This window comes from Molothrus ater, chromosome Z (genome assembly GCF_012460135.2).
Source record: "Molothrus ater isolate BHLD 08-10-18 breed brown headed cowbird chromosome Z, BPBGC_Mater_1.1, whole genome shotgun sequence".
Classification (NCBI taxonomy): Eukaryota; Metazoa; Chordata; class Aves; order Passeriformes; family Icteridae; genus Molothrus; species Molothrus ater.
In genome coordinates this window covers 16,302,022-16,326,604 of record NC_050511.2, presented here as the reverse complement: position 1 = coordinate 16,326,604, position 24,583 = coordinate 16,302,022, and the positions used below count along the sequence as shown (strand labels likewise).

At 36.7% G+C, this 24,583-nt stretch overlaps 1 protein-coding gene across 1 annotated transcript in view; it reads right to left on the bottom strand.

Moving 5' to 3' along the window:
* Positions 1-2,016: 2,016 nt before the first annotated feature.
* ITGA1 (integrin subunit alpha 1) overlaps positions 2,017-24,583 on the bottom strand; it is a 71,687-nt gene continuing 49,120 nt past the window's right edge. The window contains exons 13-30 of the mRNA XM_036402815.2: positions 23,729-23,872; positions 21,891-22,145; positions 21,342-21,472; positions 19,144-19,307; positions 18,822-18,958; positions 17,781-17,891; positions 17,140-17,225; positions 16,818-16,953; positions 15,763-15,843; positions 13,946-14,022; positions 13,181-13,270; positions 12,054-12,156; positions 10,211-10,324; positions 8,515-8,619; positions 7,348-7,452; positions 6,607-6,699; positions 5,048-5,164; positions 2,017-4,311 (exon numbers count right to left, since the gene is read on the bottom strand). Of these exons, the coding sequence (XP_036258708.1) occupies positions 4,267-4,311; positions 5,048-5,164; positions 6,607-6,699; positions 7,348-7,452; positions 8,515-8,619; positions 10,211-10,324; positions 12,054-12,156; positions 13,181-13,270; positions 13,946-14,022; positions 15,763-15,843; positions 16,818-16,953; positions 17,140-17,225; positions 17,781-17,891; positions 18,822-18,958; positions 19,144-19,307; positions 21,342-21,472; positions 21,891-22,145; positions 23,729-23,872 (2,094 nt within the window). The 3' untranslated portion in view covers positions 2,017-4,266. The remainder of the gene's footprint in view (positions 4,312-5,047; positions 5,165-6,606; positions 6,700-7,347; positions 7,453-8,514; positions 8,620-10,210; positions 10,325-12,053; positions 12,157-13,180; positions 13,271-13,945; positions 14,023-15,762; positions 15,844-16,817; positions 16,954-17,139; positions 17,226-17,780; positions 17,892-18,821; positions 18,959-19,143; positions 19,308-21,341; positions 21,473-21,890; positions 22,146-23,728; positions 23,873-24,583) is intronic.

Genomic DNA, 24,583 nt, shown 5'->3' with positions numbered 1-24,583 from the left:
GAACAAATAAATGTGTCTTTCAACTTTTATTTAGTGTCATGGAAACAACTCTGTGCCAGGAAGTCATATGATCTTCTAAAAAGCTTTCAAACATGGATATAAGCACAAAGTCCATGAAACTAATGACAATGTATTTCTGACAGCTTGACCACATCAAGCTTTCCTGGATGTTATGCTGTGCAAGAATGCTTGTTTCTACAATGCCTTTCTATTGACAGGCAGATGAATCTGGTTTTAGGTGCTGAGATGAGTTAATATTATTCTTATATCAATAACAAGTAAACAAACTACACAGGAGACTTGTTAGACTCTTAATTTCTTTTTTAATCAATAAAGCACATGGAATACTTTTACAGGAAAAAGAAAATGCTGTGCAGAATGTTGTGGTTTTCTTAAAAAGTATGTAAATCCCCGTTTATTCCTGTTAAGTGGTATAGTTAAGAGCAGTAGATTCTGATTATCCTATCTGCTTTTATTTTTGAATGGGTCATCATCTATACAACAGGCAATTGAAGAAATTAACCAATTAGGTTATGCAGAATTCATTAGATGAATATGACCCTAACTCCAGCCTTTTGGTGTCAGGTGAGATGAAAACCCTTGGATTCAGTTTAGGGTGGATTCCCCTGACTCAAGCTCTGAAGAAGAGGAACACTATGCTCAAAATGATTCAGCACAGGATATGTACTAAAGGGCTCAGGTAAGGGGTCAGGCTATGTGGGTTGTGTCTGTAGTAATGGCTCATAGTAATGACTTAGAGTGAAACCAGACAAGCAAAGGAACTGCCCACAGAGCACAAGCAGCTGCTCAAGACTGCTCCAATGGAGATGCTGGTTCCTAAGGCTTCTAAAAGCATGTATGGGATCAGCAACCTCTAGAACAACCTGATATTGAGGCAGGAGTGCAGAGAATCCCTGCCCTATAGAAAAGCAAATTGTCCATTTCCATTAATTTACCTACTTCAGTGCTGAAGTTAGGAACTGAGCTGGGTGGGCCAGAATCCTTTAGTTGCCTAATTTCTATTTACACACCCAATTTATTATTAATTTTTACACAAATTTGCTTCAATAAAAAATATTTATCTTCACAGTTATTAGAATCACATTACAACCCTATTGTGTCTCTTTTTAGGAATAAAACTGGTTACATGCTGTAAAATTAGGTTCTGGTACCTTTAGTGCCTGCCAAATTTAAGTGAGATGTTCCTGATGCTTGCAATATTGCTTTCAGTAGGTTTTTCTGTTGTATATCATGAAAAGCAGTAAAATACTGCTCTTCCAGTGCTGTGTGGAAAGGCTAGTATGGATAAAAATAACAAGTTTACTAATGGCTAAGAATCGTGTAAGAATAATGTGCTATAGTGCTATCCCCTTGACATACTTGTATGTATGTATGTATACTTATCTTTTAAATAGATATTATAATTTTAAACATGATAACAGGACAAATGTGCAAAAAAGAGAAAGCATCATGAAAGAGGAAAGCAGTGTGGTTATACAAAGCTTATTACTGTTTTTACAGTGCAAAGAAAGTCTAAAATGAAACACTGATCTTAAACATACACTACATTGATAAATACTATTGATTTATTGTTGCATAGTCTTCTTCTAGGGAAATAGACTGTTCTTTTGACTTACATATTTTTCAGTTAGGCTGATGCTTTAAAATAATATATGAAATGTCATGGGAAAAATGAAAAGCTCTGGTTAACAGCTTATCATAACTAAATAGTGAAAGACTTAAAAGTATGCTGCCTAAAAATTACGTGTGTCTTACACAACTTGTGAGTAATTTTATGAAGCCAGGAAAAATGACCTCATTGTTAACAAACTGAATGAATAATAATAAATACAAGTATTTCCTCATCTACCATAGATTTCCTACATGTGCATAGGTGAGTCACAATTCCTTGAAAATTCTGTTCCTTTACAAACTTATTAGAGATTAACAACACTGTTATGCCTTTTCAGAGATACTGTGAGAAAAAAAAATTACAATTCCAACATGTTCAAATGCTGTGGTGACAAGTGCTATTTAATTCTTTCAAACAAATGGGCAAAATAATACATTTTTCTAAAGTAAAACCTACATCTTACATGGAACTGAAATCACTGCTGTATTAATTTATCTTCACAGTTCAACAAATAGATTTTTGGTTTCTTTCACAATGAATGAAGCAGGGTTTCTATCTAAAATTCCTCTATGTCACTTTTTTGCTTCCATTCATGTGTTCTGTGCTCAGAGCCCCTGCAGGCAGGGGGCCCTTCCAGCTGTCCAGATGAGCACAGCAGCCACGTCCCACTGCCTCAGCAGATCTCCCAGGCTCTGCAAAGCACAACCACCCACAGTGTTCCCACAGAGGGCTCTGCCCTCTCCTCTGACTCATTCTGCTACCTTCAGCAGACTGCTGCTCTGAAATAACCACCTTTCCCACAGACACCAGGAGAAACTGCCAACACTTTCAAACTCAATCCCACTTGTTGCATTCACATAAGCCAGCCTTTCTCAATAGCCACTTTCTCTAACTTAGGAACTAAATAAAAGGTACTGAAAAGGGACAGCACCTTCCAAGCAATGAAACACCTTCTGGCACACTTTGAGAGTTTTACTTGTCAGCATGTTCACCCCAATCTATATTCTCTTCTTGAAAAATAAGTGTTTATAAAAATTTTTACTCTTTTTAAGCTATTACTATAAAGACAGTGATAAACAAAAACCTTTTGGAAAACTGATTTTTTTTTTCCTCAGTGCTATTTGTCCCAAGAGGAGGAACAAATTTTCCTGGCTTCCTTAGCAAGGCAAAGCTTTTCTGCCAACAAGTATGTCTTACAGATCTTAGAACACCTCCTCAGCACTTTCTGATCTACTGGCAATCAATACTGAGTCATGCTGAGGCAGCATTACACTTTGCCAGCATGCATCCTTTTTCTCCTGTAAATTTCATGTGGCTCCAAGAAACACAGGAAACGCTCAAGGTCATGGCACAGCCATGAGCCTAAAGGAGAGATCCTCATGGGAGGAAGACAAGTGCATGAAAGAAAGGAAGAAACTGAATGATCTAAATAGAAAGAAAAAATTTCTTAAAGAAACCTTTTGCTATCTACATTTCAGTGTATTCTCATATAAACTTTTAATCTTTGACACAAAATAAACATAATTTTTTAAGTGCTTATTTAGTATGCAAATTCTTCATCACGTCTTAAATTCCTAAGTAATAAAGATGAGCTGTGACCTATAATACTAGAAGAAGCTTGCCAGTGCTGAATTTCCTGTCTGTGCTCTTTTGATAATTTTCATTTTGTACACTTTAAATTCATTGGATTAAATAGCTACACAAGAAATTTACAGTGACAGTTTATGAAGCACCCTGCTGGCTACTCCAAGATATACAGCAAGAGTCAAACTTTCAGGGTGCCGCTAAACATTTTCTGCATAAATATGGACATTTCAATTTGCAGATAAAATTATGCCCCTGCTTATTTGAGTACAGTGTGCAATCAGATGGGCTTGAATGATTTGCATGTTTTTAGGCCTGCCAAAAATATATTTCAAGTTTAAACAGTTATGTGGTTTAATGGATCAACTCTTTATGGTCCTTAACCATAAGAGTCTCTTTCTTGGAGTATCCTTCATTCAGCTGGACATGCTAAAATGAGCAGAAAGGGAAATCCATGGTATTTCAGTAATTTTCACCCAATATTCTGGAGGTGTTTCTGTCTTCTGAGCTGCCATTGCATCAGCAATCACAGAGTTTTTGGTGCAGTCTCAAAGTTTACATGTTCTGCCTTGTGAATTGAGAATCTGCTTCCACAGAACTGACATTAGGAGGGAATTTTGAAAATTATGCGTTTTCCTTTTGAAAATCATAAGGTGATAAAAAAGACTGGGATTGCTACATACAAGCTGACCTGTTGTGTAATTTGGAATGAAAAATGATTCAACATACATAGGTATATAAAAATATGATTACAAACTTTCCGTATTCAAAAACGTTAGAATCTTTGAATTCAGTTATTCTCCAGAAATGAGCAATGCTTAAAGGTATATTCTTGAAGATCACAAAATGCTGCAAGGTTGTTAATTCTTTTTTTTGCATAATTTCTTTGCATGTGTGCTTGATTTTCTTCTTGTTTTTCCGCTACTTGGGTTTTTTTCATGCACCAGCATTTGGAAAGCATTGTAACCACTGCATATAAGTTCATAATTTTACAGTAATATTTTGATGGCAGACCTGAGCAAAATTTTCTCTTTTTTATTTTCTTTTTTTTATTTCTCCATTTTCTTCTTTAATGGCCTTTTGAAAAATCCAGCCTGCAAAAAAGAAAAAAAGTTACTAAGAACTTCTCAAACCATATAAACCATACTGGTTACATTCATGTGAGGTCTTACTACTATTTTAATATTTGCACTGCTATGCAAAGTTAATGAATATTTTATCATGTCACTGTTTCTCCTGGAATAGAAAAACTAAGTACCGTTAATATATAGTAGAGTGCTGAATCATTGCTTTGCTCACATATTGTCAAGGATTAAAGTGCTTAATCATAATCAGATAATCAGTTGAATAAATAATATTTTATTTTATAATGTAAACATTTTCAAGAGATTATGCATGTTGAAATTTTTAAGCTGTAACCTTCTAACTTAGCTATGAGCAAAATATTTAGCCTGGAGAAGAGTGCCCACTTGTGGCAAGACTTACACCACAGGGCCTAGCATCTCTTGCACAACAGAAAAAAACCTAGTTGACAAAGGTCACAGCCAAAACTGATAGAAAAATTCCTTAATAAACCCTTACTCATACTAAAATATGTTCTTATTTTTCTTTCCCTAACATAATGGTAATATATGTTTCAATCAGGAAGCACTGCTCACTCCACATTAGAAAAATACAGTGTTATTTTGTAATTTTTTCAAGATTACACACTACTACTTTATCTACAGCTAGATTAGATTATTGTCTGTGAGGTTCTAGTTATGAGAAAGAAATGATGGAGAATTTGAGCATGTTTGTTCAGGCTCCTGAAGACAAGGAGGTGCAGCTTACCTTCCACAGAGCAAATATAAGCAGTGCAAGAATCAAGAGTCCGGCGAAGATACTCAGGAGGATAACCCATAAGGGGACTGTACCCGGTGGGTGTTCTTTGGAAATCTTGATCATGGTCTGCAAAGTGTTCAGAACATAAGTAATAAATAATGTGTCCTTCCAAAATATCAAGACAGCAGCGATTAATCCGTATGCAGTGATTTCCCAGGGCAGCACTTCATTTTACCAACAGGAATTAGTAGGAGGGAATTAAGAAAATAACTTCCAGCATGAAAGGCTGGAGATTATTTACACAATACTTTGCACTTTTATAAGTGCATTCATTTATGAGAGTGGCACTGCTACAAGTCAGTGATCATTGTCCTGAGAGACACAGGACTGAAATCATGAGGAGTGGGAAAATAAGCTAAGGAGTTTCTTCAGTACATTCTTCCTCACTCAGTGCCAGCCTCCCTGAAAGATGGAGGTAAGCATAAGTGTAAAAGTCTGTGTAGAAACTAACTTGATTTTAAACATGGCATATCTGGTGTAAACCCAACAGAAACAAGTAATATTCACTTTTTAATAAATGTGACCATGCAGGAGTTTGAATTGATTAAAGAATTTATTAGACACCAACTTTATAGTTAAAAAGAACATTGAAGAACTGAACACTAAGCATGAAATGATGTCCCTAAAAAAGTTAAATCTGAAATTCCTTGTCTCTCATTATCTGCAAGCCTCTCAGCTGTGTTTTTTCTCCTGGACTGAATTTTAATCTGTCACTTAAAAGAAACTTCTAGATACAAAACCAGCTAACAATGGACCACTGATTTTTGCATTTTCAAAAATATTTTGTGCAAGATGTATTTCATATTGAATATTACTTTTCTAAATTTTGGAGTATTAACAATAAAAAATCATAATAGGATTTCTGCTTTAAAAAATGGACACTGTAGTAAATAAGCTCCTCCATATACAAGTTATCACAAAAGACCAATGTTTAAGCATTAAAAATGCTTGGAATTGAGAGTAGTAAAAGGATGAATACCTCCATCAAAACTTTAGACATTTCTCTTTATATCTGATGCCACTATTATCATGTTATATATTTCCTTATCTACGAAATTTATAACAAACTTCTGAAAAATAAAAGATCCTGTTTCAAATATATATCCTGGGTAACAAAGTAGAAGGAAAGAATAAATAAGGAAATAGTAAAGAAAATACCAAGTATGATCAGTTTGAATTGACTCAGAACAATTTTCAAATACTATTGATTCCTGAAAAGAATTTTAATTATATTTTTAATTTACATAGCTGCAGGAAGTATTTACATTAAAGCAAGCAGAAAAAATTCAGATAGTACTTATCCTTGCCTAACTACGTTGGAGAGTACTGGGCTTTTGTGTTATTTTCTGACTAATTCTGACATTTCTACTGTAATACAAAATCACTTCTGCTTACAGTACGATAATGCATTACTAAAAGTAATGAACAGTTCATTAGTAATGGATGAAAATGAGTGATTCCACAAAAAGTTCTATGAAGAACAAAAACATCAATGATCACATTCTTACCTCCAGTTTTTGATGGTCATTTCTCAAAATCAGTGATGAGTTCTCACTCCTAAGTAATGCTTTCACAACAAGGGTTAAGCTGTGAATACTGGCCTGAAAGAAGAGAGTAGTTGCTATGGTTTACAGTTAGGTATTTTTAGTAGAAAGCTTTGTAGCAATGAGAGGGGTGAAGGAAAAACTTAATGCTTTGGGGGATGCTGAAAAACATAAAAGTCAGTGAAACTGCTCATGTATGTCACCTGCAGCACACATTATTGCTTGCAAGACAGCAATACTGTTTTGAAAGGGTAGATAGCAGAGATTTCAAAAGAATATTAATTAATTCTGGAATACTAATGTCTCTCTTCTGATTTTTTTTAATCAAAAAAATTCTTTCTACAGTTGAGGAATCTTCACAGATTAAGACTTACTTAAAAAATATGTGCTCCTTCTCATATCTGCTGGATTAGACTTTGTGGATGCATAAGTAGCTATTAGAAAAGGACCATCAATACAGAATAAGTAAGGGGTGCCCTCTCACCATGATTTTAAATTCCTGCTAAATTATAACTTCTTACTTTAGGGATAAGAAAGTGCATGTGACCCAGTTTTAAGGAAATTGTAAAATAGCAGAAGAAACTACTTCAAATACTAGAGGAGAAACTTAAGAAATTGAAAGACACAATTTTAATAGACATTAGAAACATTGGCTTAAGTTTCTCAAACCCAAAAGTTTTCTGAATACAAACAGGATTTACTTACTTTTATGATGGTAGGTTTCCATACTCTCAATGAAACATTCACTTGATATACATCAGATGGGACCAGGGCACAATTAATAGAGGCACAGCTGTATGTATCACAGTCCTGTTTAAAAGGGACCAGCATGAGGAAATAGGAAGTGACTTTTCACATCATTAAAATGAAACCATGTAAACTACTATATATACAGATCACTTGCTATGACACCAGTAATAAACGGGTATTAATTACTGTAGCTTTTTACGTAAAAATGACACTGCCTTATATAAAACAGGTTGAGATATTCGTGCTGTGCTAGAATAGACTCAGTTTTTGTAGGATGGCAAGCCCTGAGGAATCTCTGTTGCTGCAGCTATGGAGCAAAAGTCATCACAGAACTCCTAAGGGAGGCACAGCTTGTAAAAGCAAGTGTTTGTCTCTCAACACAGCTATGGCTCTTCTGAAGTGTTTTTCAAATCTTGGGACATCTGAATCTCTCAAGCAGGGAAATAGGTGTGTGTGAAAATTTGAGTAGCTTTACTTCCTAGCCGGAAGGAATTACAGCAGGATTATGTTGTAAAAAGTTGGAAACCGTCACTTAGCCTAGACTTTTTTCATCTCTGTGAAGGACAATGATGAGCATGGCAAGATACTCTTCCCATGGTTTCATTTGCACCAGAAATTCCACTTGCACCTCTGTGCTGAGGACACCTTCCCCCTGACCTGCTAACATAACTACAGCATCAAAATCCCTTTGTAGCCCTTTCATCTAAATGTGAAGGGCTAGTCCTTTCCAAATGGAATCATCAATTATAGCTGCATGGAAAATCTCCCAGGTCCACTGGATGTCTAAAGAAGCTGAAAGGGACATAAGAAGCATTTAAAATATTCCTATTTAATATTCCTATTTATTAATTACAATGGAAAAACAGACAGTAATGATTTATTCAGCTGTCAAATGTGCTACTGTTATTTACATATTTTTTAAATTAAACCCCAAATTATCTAAATTTAGTTCCACATTGAGTTTTGCTCTAGTCGACATAGAAAAGGTTTTCTAAGTTATTAAAACAAAGTCAGTTTCCAAATGATACCGTTTCAGAGCAGTTTTTACACATCTTTTCAGAAATACTCAGCTCCAAGATCTGGATTAATGTCTGCAGTGAATATATATATGAATAGGCTTACCATAATTGTATCCCTTGTAGGTTCTTTTATTTTTGACAGCACAAATGGTTTCCCAGTGCCAATCTTTAAGGGATCTACAGGGTAACTACTTTGGCAGATGGCATTCTGTAAGCAGAAATACAAATAATATTCCTATTGTCTGGATATGCAATCTATTACAAAAAATGATCTGGAAACAAGTCAACATTGATAATATTTAATATTTAATAACATTTATAATGTTTACTAGCCACTAAAATAAAATAGCATATTGCAAGAGTGCTGAATAGGAAATTCAGATGTCTATGTATTGAAGCATTATTATTCAAACAGCACATGAAATATTTATGAGATAATTTAACCTAAACTCTATGCAGCTACTTAAACATCTGTACAAGCAAACAAGAGCTTCCTGCAAGATGACCATTATGTGAACCAGCAAGAGTTGGCTATTAAATGAGCTAAACAGCTTTTGCATGGGAAACCACAGAGGTTCTGCCCTAGAAAGCAGACAGGCAGGTTAAGTGCAGGATGCAGAATCCTCACTGGCAATATCCAAGGAGGGGGAGTGGATGCTGGAGCACTGAGGGATCTCTGTGACTGCTTCACAGGTAGCTAGAAAGTCTTTGATGTCTTCAGTGTGGGGGAATTGTTTTTTTTTCACTCAGGTCATTTTCTTTCACACTGCTAGCATGAAAAATATACAAATCCTCTGCAAATGCACTTTGTCACTCTACTATCAATAGGTGTAGCTAGTAGGACATGAAATTTGTCTTAGAAAAAACAAGATTTACTGAGTTTATGTGCAAATGTATCATATTGGGTGATTGACTAGGGATGACAATAATGGGGAAGGAAATCAAGAACAGACACAACTTCTTTTGTATTCCAAATAAATATGGGTTTTTTTTCTCATTTGATATTTGTTTTGTTTTAAAGCGAATCTCATTGATATATTTTGGTTTATTTTTCAGTTGGGCAACACCAGAAAACTAAGTGAAATTATTAGCAGGGAGGTTCACGTATATATGTCTCTGAGTGAAAGAAAAAAAAAAGTATTAGGTCACTACTTAGTGAGGGCTGGGTTTTTCAACCATGTAGTTATTGATACAGCTCTAGCTGTAATATCTACAGCTCTAGCATAATGGAATTTGTTGGAATTGTGATCTCTGCCAGTTGCACTGGAGGACTGAAATGGAAAAACTCAAATGAGGGCTGCAGTGAAGAGCATTTGAAACATATGACCTACCATCCCCTTCAAGAAGTCTCAGTGCCCCAGAGAAGGAAGAAGCCAGAGGACTGCTAGTGCTGGAGAGCAGACATGCATGAAAGGTAATTTCAGTTCCCAAATGAAGAGAAGTGACAGAAGGTTGGGCTCTAGATGGACACAGCAGGATTCAAGCATTTGCAATAAGCACTTCTGACAGTGAAGAGAATATGAGGCTGACATCTGAGTCTGGACATCTCAGCACTTGCAATATAACAAACTAGCCTTGTAACAGTGCAGTTATTGTTCAACTCCATTTTAAATCTGCTTGTTTCCTTTTATGAACGTCTGTCCCTCTGTCTTATGCACCTCTGCACATACTTTCAAAACAACAGTATCTTGTTATTTAGACTAAAAGCAATGCGTAATCCCAAATGTCTGCAATTTGCAGTTTCTTAAACATAAATTTCAAATTTAAATTGATCATAAAAATAGAAGTTCCTATCTTACCTGGGAATGAGACAATGCAGTAAGGTAGAGAAGAGTGTTTTTGGCAGCTGTTACATTGGGAAATAAGATCTGCAGTGTGAGGTTTGGCATTGGAAATTGTTCACCTTTTTCAATCTATAAAAAAAGAAAAATGTTTTGACTAGTACTTTCCTCATTTTGTTGGAATTTGATTGTGAGTTTTTTCCTTTCTTGTGTTTTTATTTTCTTCTGTTCATTTTTACATTTCCACAGTTAGTTATGCAGAAAGTGCTTTATAGGTGAGAGAACTCACTGTATCAGTGCTGGCTCCTGCTGGTTCCTCCTCAGGTGTGCATAGGTAATTGCTCTTTTGCTCACCTGTTCCTCTCTCCTGTTCTCTCTGAGAGGATACATCTGTAAGCAGCAGCTCTTTCTGGAAAGACCTGCTATGGTTGAGGACTGGGTAACCACCTAGGTGGAATTGCTGGCAGGGGAATTGGTGATATCATCTCTGAAGTGGAAAAACTTAATAAATGCTCAAGAACCTTTTAAAATTTTTCCCTCCTGGCTACTTATTTGTGATTAGCTGCTTGCAAAGAGGAGTTTTACTTTACAAGATCATAAATGTTATGCTCTGCAATCCAGCAGCTTTTTGACTCAGAAAACATAGATTGGCAAATTAGATGAATAATGCCTTAGATGTCCACAGTAGACAAAGAGAAAAGGTAGCTGGGAAAAAACACTGTAGGGGCTTAAAAGAATAGGAAAAAACCCCTTTGTCATTGCTATTTAGTGAGAACAGGAATTTTATCATACCTCATTTTTTACAGACAGAAGTTGATTTAGAGACTTTTATGCTTCTATATGGGACCCTTGATCAGTTTGGGATTTGACAGTAGGAAACAGGATGCTTTCAAGATAACAAAATTCAGTTTTGCTGCAGCTTTAGGTCGGACTTTTTGTCACAGAATCATAGCATTGTGGACTGGTTTAGGTTGGAAGAGACCTTAAAGATCATCCAAAGTTCCAAGCCCCTGCCATGGGAAGGGACACCTTCCTTCCACTAGAAGATGTTGCTCAAATCCAGCCTTGAACACTTCTAGGGGTGGGGCATCCACAACTTCTCCAGTGCCTCACCCCATAATATCCAATCTAAACCTATCTCCCATTCAGTTAAAAGCCATTCCCTGTTGTCTTATAATTACCTGTCCTTGTCAAAACTGCTTCTCCTGCTCTCTTGAAGCCTCCCATTAGGTACTGGAAGACCCCAGTGAGGTCTCCACAGAGGCTTCTCTTCTACAAGTTGAATAGCCCTGACTGTTCCAGACTGTCCTCACAGGAGTGGTGCTCCAGCCCCTGGGATCATCTTTAAGGGCCTCCTCTGGACCCACTTCAGAAGGTCCATGTCCTTCCTTACTTTGGGAGTTCTAGAGCTGGATGTAGTAGTCCATCAGGGATCTCACAAGAGTGGAGCCCATTGGATATCTTTCCCATGTGATTTTACTTTGCAGTATCCATTCAACCAGGAAGACCACATTCTCGGAGCATGGCATTTACCTATTATAAACCTGACAGGATTTTGGAAATGGCTGCTCTAACTTGCAGCAGGGGTAGTCCAAGTTCTCATTTACCTGGGTATGCACTCTTTTTCCAGCTGAGGATATAGGGTCTAAAACCCACCAGAACTACTCTGCAGGAGACAGACCATATGAGACCTTCTAATTCACTGTTTTCCAAAGGAAGGGAGGGAAAAAAAGGGTTTTAAGCACAAAATATGCATGTAGAGGGTTTAATGTATTGTATACCTGCTATTTAAGTAATTCAAACCAAATGGAAAAAAAAATTAAGACAGTACCTATGTCATACATTTTTAATTGTTTCTTACCCTATAATGTAGAGTAACTTCATCGCCGATCTGCTCTGTTGTGTTAATAGCAGTAGGGACAGTATCATTTGCTGCAATTATAACATGGTGCTCTTTGAAAACACTGTGGGTTAAAAAAACACACAAAAAAGTAAGCATACAAACTTCATAAAAAGCCCTAGGGGTCAATAATATAGGTATTTTTATTATTTAATGAATTTTAGGACTGGTCTTGCAATTTAGAGTGCACTGCTGCATCCTCTGAAATTCAACTGCTCTGCCCCCTAATAGGTACCACTTTTTAGCATGTACATTTAGAATGCTTTGTTCAGATGTAACTACCAAAAAAGAAAATACTATTCCCAAAATTAATACATTAGGGTCTGATTTTGCTGTCCTTATTTTAGGTGTGCAGTCCCTTATCTTGGGCATTGACATGTGAAACAGGCAGGATCCTGTAAAAGACAGAATCAAGCAAAACGAGAACAAAGCCAGCATATTCTAAATTCAGCCTTATTCCCTATAGGACAAACAAAGTCTGGAAATACATGCAAAATAAATTTGGCTTAATTATTTACAGCTGCACACCACAAAATGTCGCTACCCAATAATATACAGAATGCTATTCAGGGATGGAATCTAACTGAATTCTGTCTGTTTCTGAAAACAAAATGTACTACAAGACCTGCATTAAAGTACACATCTGAACTTAGAAAACCCAAACACTCAAGAATCTAAAATGAAGGCTAACTTTTGAAGATGGAAATCAAACACCACACCATGCAATATTATAGTGACACCAATCAGGAAGTATTTGCTTTCTTATGTCATGCTTTTTTATGTTTCCTTCATTCCTGAAATGCCTTTGAATGAATTTAGCAAAGTACAGGAACCAGCAAAACCTGCTGTTGTACTTGCAAACTGTGGACCAAATTTAAATGGATAAAATGGAATTTCATCAAATTAGGGACAGTAACTGCTCCAGTATTTCATGACTTATCTTTTCAGAGAAGCCTGTGCTTCTGCTTTATGAACTTTGAAGCTGTTGCCTGTAGATACTGGGCACATCAAAATCAAAACAACATTATGTTCTTTGAATACCTGCAATTTACAATGCCAGGAAGTAAAGCTCAGAGAAGTGTCAATACCTTACAAATATTAATCCTACTTCATATTTTACTGGAATTGTAACATGTCCTCTGTTGTCACTCAGGGTCTCAGGTGGTTCTTCACTGTCACTGAAACAAAACAACATACATCACTCAGATCAGACTGCTGGGTGCAATGGGATCTTAGAAAATGAATTACCTACAGCTCTGGGTATGAAAGCATACTACTCATTTCCAGTTAAATACTGTCTTCAAAAAATAAATTAAAAATACCTTTTCCAAGTCCTGCACCAGCCCCAGTTCACAGACACATCTTTGTTAAAATTACAGATGGCAGGTGACTGAATGAAAACAGATCAATTAAAAGCCACACCATCCCTGGGTTTTGTAGGGACAGCAAACACTGAGGGCAAGTGCATTCCTTTACCCTATCAGGGATAACTTCTGCAATGCTCTTACTCTTTGAAGGCCAAGCTTTTTGTTAACTGTGACTCATGCTAAAGTGTGCAGTAATTCTCTAGGAGAATAAACCTTTGCTGAAGGTGAAATAACCGGAAATTATGACTCACTTGTAACTCTAAGGCTGTCGAGAGTGTCAACTATTTATTTAGTCCACTTAATCCACTTCTGGACTGAATACATCCATAAGGGTGCCAGCTCTACAGAAAATTTAAATTTAACTGTACCTTTACAGAAAATTTAATTGTTTGTGAGTTCAGAAGCCACTCGTGTTCTATTATTGAACACAAAACTGTGGAGCTTTCAAAAAAAAAAAAAAATCAGAAGGCAGAGACCACAACTGACCTTGTTGCATATACATGAATAGTAGCATTTTCCAGGAGATAGGATGCGTTGAATTGGAAGGATATTTTGAAGGTGATCTGTGTAGAGAAATACATTACACATTTTGAAAGGAAAAAAAAAGCCCACCCTAACAGGTGGTGATATAATGAAAAATGTACCAACTTTTGATTTTATTTAGGGAATCCTTATTAATATTTTAGCAGCTTTCTATGAATCTGAATGAATCTACTATTTGGAATTTGCCCCAGCCAAGAAGGAAATCCAATAGTTTTCACTTGTTAAACAGAAGCCTCAAATTTTCACAAGCCTCAAGAAAAAAAATTATGTAGTGTATTAGAAACACATGGTGAAATAATTCTTAACTGAAAGCAAGTGGACTTACAAGCAATTCATCAAAATCTCTTTTTTCCTTCTAATGAGAAGGAAAAAAAGCTTCAAAGCCTGGCTATTGCAGTGGAGATAAGCTGCCTGTAGAAGGCTGCTAGATTATCAATTAATAGACAGTAGAACCCCTAGAATACCAAAATAAATGTTTACAATGTAAATAAAGGAGAGACCACTAGGTATCAAAAAAATCTCATTGTTATTATAATCAGGACAAATCTATCACAACTTGGAATTACAAAAAACTTAGGAACACTGTCCTAAATGTTCTTTCTCATATCTGACACTTCAGTGTAATTTTATAAGAAGCGAAAGTTTTCTTATTTGTTACTGTATGGAATTTTCAGTTCAAATTTTTATCTTTCCTTTTATGTGTACAAATCTTTATTTGTATTTACAAAGTGATCCACAGGAAGTTGTCCTATATATAATATTTAAAACAAAAAGCAGCTTTAGAAAAGAATATAAAAGGGGATGAAAGGAATATATTAGGGATGCATCAGTGAAATCAGTGAAACAGAGGTTAATTGATTTCTGAATGCAAAAAAAAAGTGTAAAATTTCTAAATTTAGGGCTTTACAGCTACAGACAAACAAGCAAAACATGAAAGGAAAATATGAAAAATCCAGTAAAGCTGTGAATGGAACACTCTGGGCAGAGGCATTGGACAATACAATTATTTGGCTTCAAGAAGGTAACAGCTGACTTTATCCCTACAAGTCCAAGTCCAAGCTGGAGTGTTTGTGTGGGAGGCAGTGTAAGACAACATCGGTACTCCTGGAGCATGACAGAGGGGCAAACAAGAAACTGCCAGGGAAGGTTGTCTTATTTGCATGAGAACTGATATTTCCCAATTCAAGATCAAGACCTAAGCATGGCTTTTTGAAGCCTTAGTTTAACTAAAGTTCCCTCTCCATCCCAACAAGAGATACAGATATCACTGGAACTGCTCAAGATGGAATTTGATTTTATGCTGACTACTTGCTGGAAAGGCCTCATTCTCCACTGAGCAGAGGTGAGGTCTTGATGCCTGATTTTGGTGGACCTGGGATGGCATCTGATTCTGTCTTCAATCAAGGGACTACATTTTATATACAAAATAACTAAACTGATAGGCTCCAGGCTGTGGAAAGCCTTGAGACAGACGCTTCTCTCCAGGTGAGCCACTTGTGTGACACTTGCATTCTGACAGTGTCAAGGATGGCAACATGCATCCTTTACATCCTCTTGTACCACATCTGACTGCCCAGCTACTGAAAATCTGATGGTTTCCCATTTGCCTTTGTGCAGCTGATGTCAAGGATAGCTTGGGAAACATGCATGGAGAGTTTCTGGGATGAACACAAGAGAAAAGAACTTCAGAGGTGGTATGCACTGCCCTGCCTTTAGAATAACATGGGGCAAGGAGAACTTGCATGCAGGGGACTTTTTACCTCTTCTTCAGGTTTTAGAAATGGATATCCCACTTTACAGGTGATGTTATGATTAGATTCACAGCTATCTTTCTGTATATCCTGAAGGAAAAAAGACAGTGAAAGCATGGCTTTGTACAAACTCCTTTAAAATTTTGACAGAGTATCACAGACCTGTTGAACATATATACCACTACCACTTTTTACTGTCATTATATTGTGAGAATCAAAGCCTTAGTCAAACTTGAGCAAAAATATGAAGCCACAAATTCTGCAAGACAATTTTCACCTATGGACACTTACACAAATTACTTGCCATTATGTCTTTCCAATGACAGTGTTTGGAACAGTCACAATTATATGCCTACTGGACATCATGTAAATTAGTCATTGGGTCTAGCAATCAACATATCTGTATTTACGCAGTTTTCAAATTTTGTAAATATGTTCTTAATGCAGCAATAAAAGTTACATTCATACTCCCATCAATTATTGCCATAGGATCAGCAACAGTGCTATGGATCCCTGACTTCTCCTAATGTGTAGTATCAGGACTGCTGATAGAAAAGAAACTGCCCTAAATGCTTCCATCTGAACTGAGGTATATTTGTACCATAACTGCTAAGGCAGGAAGGAAAACAGCCACTTTTGGAAATGCTGTCTGAGGTAGGGTAGACACAGGCACTGATATATCCTGTCCTACCATGACAGTGGTTTTTCTACACATGTGCAAAAGGAGAATTTTAGAGGCTCAGGAGTTCTACCGGTAAACAACAAGGCATTTCTGGCTCTACAGATCTACCTCTGATGTTTGTCTAAGAGGCAGGCACTTTTCCTAAGTGCCATTGTGAAATTTACATCTGTATTTTAGGAACAGGGCTAGGCAAGAGTCCACTCATGTCAAAAAAAATACACTCCTTGGGAGGCATAAGCAAGAAGAACAGCCCTGGGAAATCTCTTTCAAACAACTGAAATGATGCCAGAGCAGACAAATTAAGGTATAATAAAAAGGCTTCCTCATAACTCTCTAGCATTATATGTTATGATAACTGTGATAATGTAAAAAGAAATCCTACCTCAATGCCAGCAAAAATAATATTTGGAGAGTACTGAACCAAAACTCTGGTATTATAGGCACTATCTTTTTTGTTCTTCACAGAGAGCTGGATGGTGAACTTATCATTGCGTGACTTTACAATGAATGGAGAAGAGCTGCAAAATAAAGTAAGAATGTTGAACATCTTAACCATTGAATCTGTTTTTAACATAAAGAGAAACTTCTTTCAGTCTCCAGACTATCTTGTTTCTTAATTAGAAAGGAAGCCCTGGGCAGAATTTATAATTCATATAGAAACTTTGTACAGATATCAAGAAATGCATTAAACCCAGTGCAGTTACCTGTCTCCAGCTATGCTTGCTTTTACAATCAGAACAAGATCTGAAATGCATCTATTTTTGGCTCCACAATCTTTTGTGAAAGGAATCTGCAAAAATAATATGTTTATTTTTAATTTTATTACATCTATTATCAAATACTTGTATTTTAGTGCACTATCTAACTTTATGTAAGACCTTCTGTTAAATGATCAAAGAAGTCTTCCCTTATATTAACCAGTTAAACATGCTAAAATCTTGTAAAATGCATGGGTGAAATATAAGCTTTCTCATCACTCCCTTCTAAATGATGCCCCTGGATTCTGAAAGGAGGCATTAATAGAAATATGAATGATGGCAAGCACCACCAAAGTAAACAGATAACACTCTGCTCCACCTACCTAAAACCCGACAATAAAATTCTTGGTTAACTCTCTTCTATCTTCAGTCAGCTATGGACAGCTTTGAAACCCCAGCATGGTTCACAAGCACATAGAATCAAACTTTTCATTCCAAAATACTCATTTGGAGGGAACATTGCTTGGACAGGCTCAATGACCTCCCCCCTCTCCAGCCAATTTGTGGGCAATAGTTTCAGCTCTTGTGTGGGCTATGATTTTAACCTTAAATACATTGGTTATTGATACAGAATCTTTCTGACTTACATATTCTGCTATTGAATTTGGCAAGTTGCTGTCAAGAACAGGTCCACTCTCCGGATCAGAAAAATTGAATTCCAGCAAAACCTTTACAGAGTCCTGAAAATCAGGCTTATCCTAGAACATAAGGAAAACAAAACTGCTGTTATGGAAATTCACTTCAGTATCTAAGGAAGTTAAAAAGACCCAAAAATGCTGAGGTAAAAAATTTTCCTGTTACAATGCTGGCAGTCTTCTAGAGAAGCATCTGAATGCTTGCAGTTAATGATGAAACATTCAATGTGCCAGGCATTCCTTATAAATATTTACTAAGGTTTTCGTGTATCTTATCACAAATTTCAAATAGCCTGAGCATATCCCACAGACTCTCATTGAAGAATATCTCAACTATTGACTCACAGACTTTTCTCTTCTAGTTGTGCTCAAAGGATCAGTAAGATAAGCATCAGCAGCATCACCTTTTGTGAAGTCAAACTTAGGCCTGCTGTTTGGTGAAGAAAATTCTGAGTATCATTTACCATTAGTTTTGCAGTAAGACACAACTGTGAAGTCACAAAACATTTTAAATGTGGTTACAGTATGCAGCTCCATTCACTCCACACACTGGCTACAATTTCAGCAAATTCATACTCACAGTTGCTAATTATGCTTCTGTTTTGCAGTGAATAAATATTCTCTATTCCAAATCTTAAAGTTTATTTACTGTATTTTATTAGGAGGAATTGCACCAAAATGCAAACTGAAATTCTCTCACATGCTCCTGCTGAGTTTTGAGTGCACCTGAACTGCTAACCATGACAGGTGCTTGGTTCCACCAAGAGAGGTATGCTCTTTCTTAAGACAGACACAGAGACATAGCTAAAGAGACTGCATATAAAAGTAAATTGTTAATACATGTATAAATAAATAGTTCTAAACAAATTTTATGTACACTTCTTAAGATAAATTCTGAGCACATATTTTGTTGTCCAATTTGCAATTAATGGAAGTCATACTTGGGTTACACTACTGTCAACATGAGAAAAATACTTTAAATGATTTACTTGCCAACATGTAGAAGTTATGTTTTGTACATTCTGACCCTTTGATTGTTATATTTTTTTGCATTTTCCTCTCATGACTTTCTGTGAACAAGCTTCGAGATATCTGTCTTTGTGCATCAAGGGTAATCCAATACTGCAGACCTGCAAAGGAGTTTGAGATCAATATTATGAAGCACTTTACACATTCTTTTTTCCCCAAAATATCTTAGATGTGCTTCGAACACTGAATTTAGAAGAGCTGAATTCCATTTTTTAATTAATAAATGCATGCAAGAATAGAAGTTTTATAGCTTAAATCTTCCATAGATTAGTGCTTATCTACTTACTGGATTCAAATATATCTTCTTTTGACTTTAGTCTGGTCTTAAAACAAATTGTGGTGTCTATGCATATTGTTTTTCTTATATTTATCTGACAATTTTGTTGCTGAATATTGATGCTTTTAGGTATAAATTGCATGGAAACATTTACTTCAGCCACATCACGAGACCTTAGGAAAAAACACAAAGAAAGTGCTTGGAAATAAGAGCAGCAACTTTTTTAAACTTAAGAATGAACTCACAAAATATGCAGCATTCAACATTCAGATACAGACATAGAATCACATAGGAATCATTAAGGTTGGAAAAGACTTTAAGATCATTTGAGTCCAACTGTCAAAAATTTATAGCTAGAAAGAAAAAATTCCTTAATGTTCTTTGGAAAATAACAGAAGCATAAAATCCACAATTGAAGTGAGACTCCTGTGGCACATGTTGATGGCACCATGCTGCAGTACACTAGCTGACACAGTGTTGGCCATGTTGTGACAATTAAGAGGCCATCTATTATTTCATGTTTTCTGTCTTGGCTGTGTGATGCTATAAAAACAACTGGCAGTTACAATTCACTTCTCCAGCACATTTTCAGTCTGCATTTGCCTTTCTCCATTTAGGCAGATTATTGCATGCCTGTTTACTGCTGTCACAGAGAGAACTCATCATACAGAAAACCAAAAAGTAAGCAACAAAAAGAGGAGGCAAAGGAATGTCCTCAGCAGCCAAAACCTATAAAGCACTAGAGTATTTTTTAAAGCTCAACTACCACTCAGGAGGGAAAGCCCCTGAAGAATTGGGCACAAGAACAACACGATGGTCTAGAAAAGTAATTAACTATATATCTTATACCTAAAACTAGTAAAAGAGGAATTATGGAGGAAACAGTCACATGATTTCTCCACAGCGCTGTACTTGTTTCAGAAAAGATACCAGGTGAAATATTTCCAGAAGCATTAAAGCAACTCTACAAAGCCAGATTCATTTTAAGAGAGATTGAACTCTCTTATCCTTGAGAGTATCACAAGATACTCTCAAGGGTAAGATACTTGTACAAGAACAAGACTTATCCTTGAGAGTATCACAGATGAAAATAATATTATACATAAGTTGGAGGACAGCAAACCATCTCTTACGTTGTGGGTAGACAAACAGGCTAATATTTGTCCCCAGTTTGTTTCACTTTAAATGCCCTTTGTTCTTGCAATGCATTCCTGTCTCATCCCTTGGTCTGATTCAGCTCCCTTTTGGCCATGAGATGCAGCATGTCAGTGTACTAAACCATCAAAAAATTTAGTTGGCAAAGTAACTTTCTTCAGAATTTTGGTCTCAACAATGCAGTGAAAGACATCACACTATGTTTACACATGGAACATTTAGAAAGAAACTACAAGGTGAAGTTCAGAAGAAGCTGGGAACTTGAGGATGGTAGCAAGCCTTGGTAAACTTGATCACCTACCAGGTGAGTTAGGTGAAACAGCAGGACAGAGAAAGCAAGGAGCTCGGTTAGCAATTTCCTTACCAGAAACAGAAATAGTTTCAGTTATGGCTTAGAAATGAGGGATTTAATATCATACTGTTTGTTTGTCTTCTCCCTTAAAATTATATTGAATTCATATTTGAATTATATGAATTTAATAATATATTAAATTATATTAATATATTAATAAATTCATATAATTATATGAATTATATGAATTTACTGTTAAGCAGAAGGCTTAGTTTAATTTTACAGATTTTCTGTAGGGACTCAAACCACTCACCTCTTTCCTACTAAGAAATAAAATCAGTTTTCTTAGTGACCCCTTTACATTTGAATCTGTTCTTGATATTGTTAATAAAATAATATGCAATATACTGTGAAAAAGAGAGAAATTCAGGTTTTTTCCTATTTTACCTAGTGCCACAAGTGGAATCAGTTTCTATTTTGAAGGTGGTCTAGTTCTTCCTAGTTCTTCTAGTTTTGAAGGAGGACAAGTTCTTCCTTCTAGGCTAGCAAGATTTCTATAGCATCCCTGTATTTATAACAGTATACATTAAGTTTAATGCTTATTCCTCTAGAGAGATGTGAAAAGATGAATATTTGAAGTCAGCGCCAAAATATGGGGTGAAACCAGTAACCTTAAAAAGTCCAAACAATCATGCATGCAAGTTACGCTGGTATCCAAGCAAAAGTTTTTTTCCCTGACAGTTGCTGTGACTCTCCGTACCAGAAGAGGGCAGCCCCACCAAGGCCTCCGATGGTAACATCAATCAGCCCGTCATCGTTTAAATCCATTTCTCCGTGCACGGACTGGCCAAAAAATTTCACTTTTTCCCCATCTCCACCTGATGCAATACGCTGTGAAATGCATAAAGAGGTTAATGCAGTGCACTTTGAAGGGTTTTGTAACAGTCAAGATGCATTTGACGGCAGTGAGATGGGGTTTAGGCTCTTTAAGGACGTTAAATTTTCATTACAATACCCCTAAAATAGTTACCATGGTGATGAACACACTATAAATTTTCAGATTGCAAAATATCTGCTTTTCTGGCTGTCCAGAGCATGTCAGAATGTTTCTAATAAAACCATGTGAGTATATTCTTTAACAACATTAACACAGATTCAGTTAAATCAGTATGAGTATAAAAGCATAGAGCAATTTAAAAAAAGCTGCTACAACTAGCCAAGTCACAGCCTCACTCTATGTTGGGAAGACAGGATTATAAACGCTATATACATTAGAGCAGCTGTTAACCTGCAGAGTTTTACTTCATACCTGTGAATATTTTTTACTGATTGCTTTGCCACGGCCATGGTAAATATAAACAGCGCCCCGATGGTCATCTTCCAAGGGAGAGCCTATCACAATGTCATTGTACCCGTCCAGGTTGAGGTCCTTCACTGCAGCAATCGCTGTCCCGAAGCGGGCCCCGCAAGGCTCGTTCTTAAGAACTTTGCAGGTATCCTGCTTTAATGGTGAGCAGCACGTTTGCTTTACGGGTTCAAGACTCATCTGATATTCAAACTTTGTCTGTGGAAGAACAGATTTAGAGTTTGTGAATTCGTGCCAACATCTCAGCCATGCAGACTTTTAAGAGCTCTTGTCCAAAGGACAAATGGATGAATTAAACAGAACAATTACAAACTATTCCTAGTCATTACGTGGACTGTAGAAACTGTGCTTCAACAACTATAATTCAAGTGTTCTTTCTGAGCAGAATGTGGCAATAACATTCTTGCTCCCTCTCTTTCTGCCTCTAGATGTTTATGCATATTTCTTGAAATTAGAGGTTCACAGGAAAGCACAGTATCATAACAATATTTGAATGCTATTGTAAGTAAACCACTTCATTCGTTAGGGACTGTAAAGAGTTTTTCTAAAAGCATTCTCTTAATCTGAGAAGTTAGCCAAGTTCTAATGAAACACAGATGGCAATACTGTTACTGCAGAACAAAAGATAGCATTTCTTTTACACAGACTGAATTTTGCCCCCAGTAGACACATACACTGTGGCCACATACACTGTGGCCCTTCTGATGAATCCAGTGTGTATACTGGACCAAAAACACACAGACACTAGGGCACATAAACAATCTTTCCCATGAATTCCATGTCAGAAGTAAGCAGTAGCAAGCAGTTACTGCATCTCCTTTATTTGGAAATGGGTAACAGTAAATACAGGAAAAACAAATTTCAAACCCCACATTATTGGAGGACATGGAATTACTGTTTTCTCATGAATACTATTCATCAGCACTTTGTTGTTGGCAACATGCATATTGAGACTGTAAGAATTCCTTGTCAAAAATATCCAGTCTCCTGAGGCCCTTTTCTTGAAATAGGATTTTAGGAAATCATCATTGCTAAGACATATTTTGATAATATGATGGGAGAGGAGAGGAGAGGAGAGGAGAGGAGAGGAGAGGAGAGGAGAGGAGAGGAGAGGAGAGGAGAGGAGAGGAGAGGAGAGGAGAGGAGAGGAGAGGAGAGGAGAGGAGAGGAGAGGAGAGGAGAGGAGAGGAGAGGAGAGGAGAGGAGAGGAGAGGAGAGGAGAGGAGAGGAGAGGAGAGGAGAGGAGAGGAGAGGAGAGGAGAGGAGAGGAGAGGAGAGGAGAGGAGAGGAGAGGAGAGGAGAGGAGAGGATGCACAGACAGTGAAAGAAAAGACTTAGCAAATTAATAAAGTGAAGAGTGTGTGGTATAATCCTCAATCTAGTCAGACATTTAAAAGCTGTTGGATGTATGGGGTTTAGCTCCTGGCTGCTCAGCAATTCAAAAGGATACTGGAGATCATGCTTTTAGGATGAATGAGCCTTCCCTAATCCATGAAAGTAAAAAAAAAGTGCTGGAAAAGTAGTCCTATAAATTTATATCATTACCAAACTTCATCTTATAAGATAAGTACTTATCTACATAATATACTCCATTCTCAAACTATTGTTTGAGAATGGAGTTTAAAATTAAGTTGCATTATAATCTCATTTGTCAAAACTATTTTCCCCTATTTTCAACAGGCCATCTTCCCCAGTTCAAATTACTGTGTTTCTTTAAAATAAGGATAAGAAGGCAATAAAGAGCATGCTCTATTCCTTTTCAATAAAAATCATCACCTTACCTTGTTCAGACTGTAAACATACACTTTCCCTTGCTCCTCTTTCTCAGATCCCATATACATAGGAGCTCCAACAAGAAGAAGGTCTGTAAATGAGTCCCTATCAATGTCAACTGTGGTAATTACACCCCCAAAGTATGATCCAATCTGTAGGAAAACACAAAGTATACATCAGAGACTGAGCCAACAACATTATGCTGCTTTTCCTTTTCAGAGACCTACTTCTTGCTTGCAACATATTAACCACTACACATAAATTTTCTTTACTAGCTAGATTTTTTTGGTCTCTCTTTGAAGCTTGTTTTCAGCTTTAGCATTTGTTCTCTGATTTTTTTTTTATTAACAAGTAGGCCATTCAACTTTCAACTCTTCTGAGTTTGAAAGGATAAAAGGGTGCTTTCTACCTGTTATGGGGAGTATGACCTCTTAAGACAGCACTGGAATAAGAGTATCTTGGGGCTGCTAGTTTTCTCTTCAAAAAACAAGTAAAAAAGCTTGGACAAAAGTTCTGAGATAGCTCAGTGTAGACAGTCACTCAGGTTATTCTTTTCAGAGGAAAAAAATTACATGAAGAGATAGATACATTCACAGATCAGGAAAAAGCCATAGGATTTATTTTATTATATTCACAGATAAGCAAAATACTCTGCAGTTCCTTTACACTTAACAGGAGAAACAGCCTCTTCTAGTCCAAGATACATCTCCTCTCATAGAGATGCTTCAAGTAGTCCAGATGTCTCAAACCTTAAAAATCGCAGAATCACTGAATGGGTCAGGCTGGAAGGGACCACAGTGAGACATCTGGTCCAACCTCCCTGCTGAAGTAGAGTCATCCCAGAGCACACAGCACAGGATTGT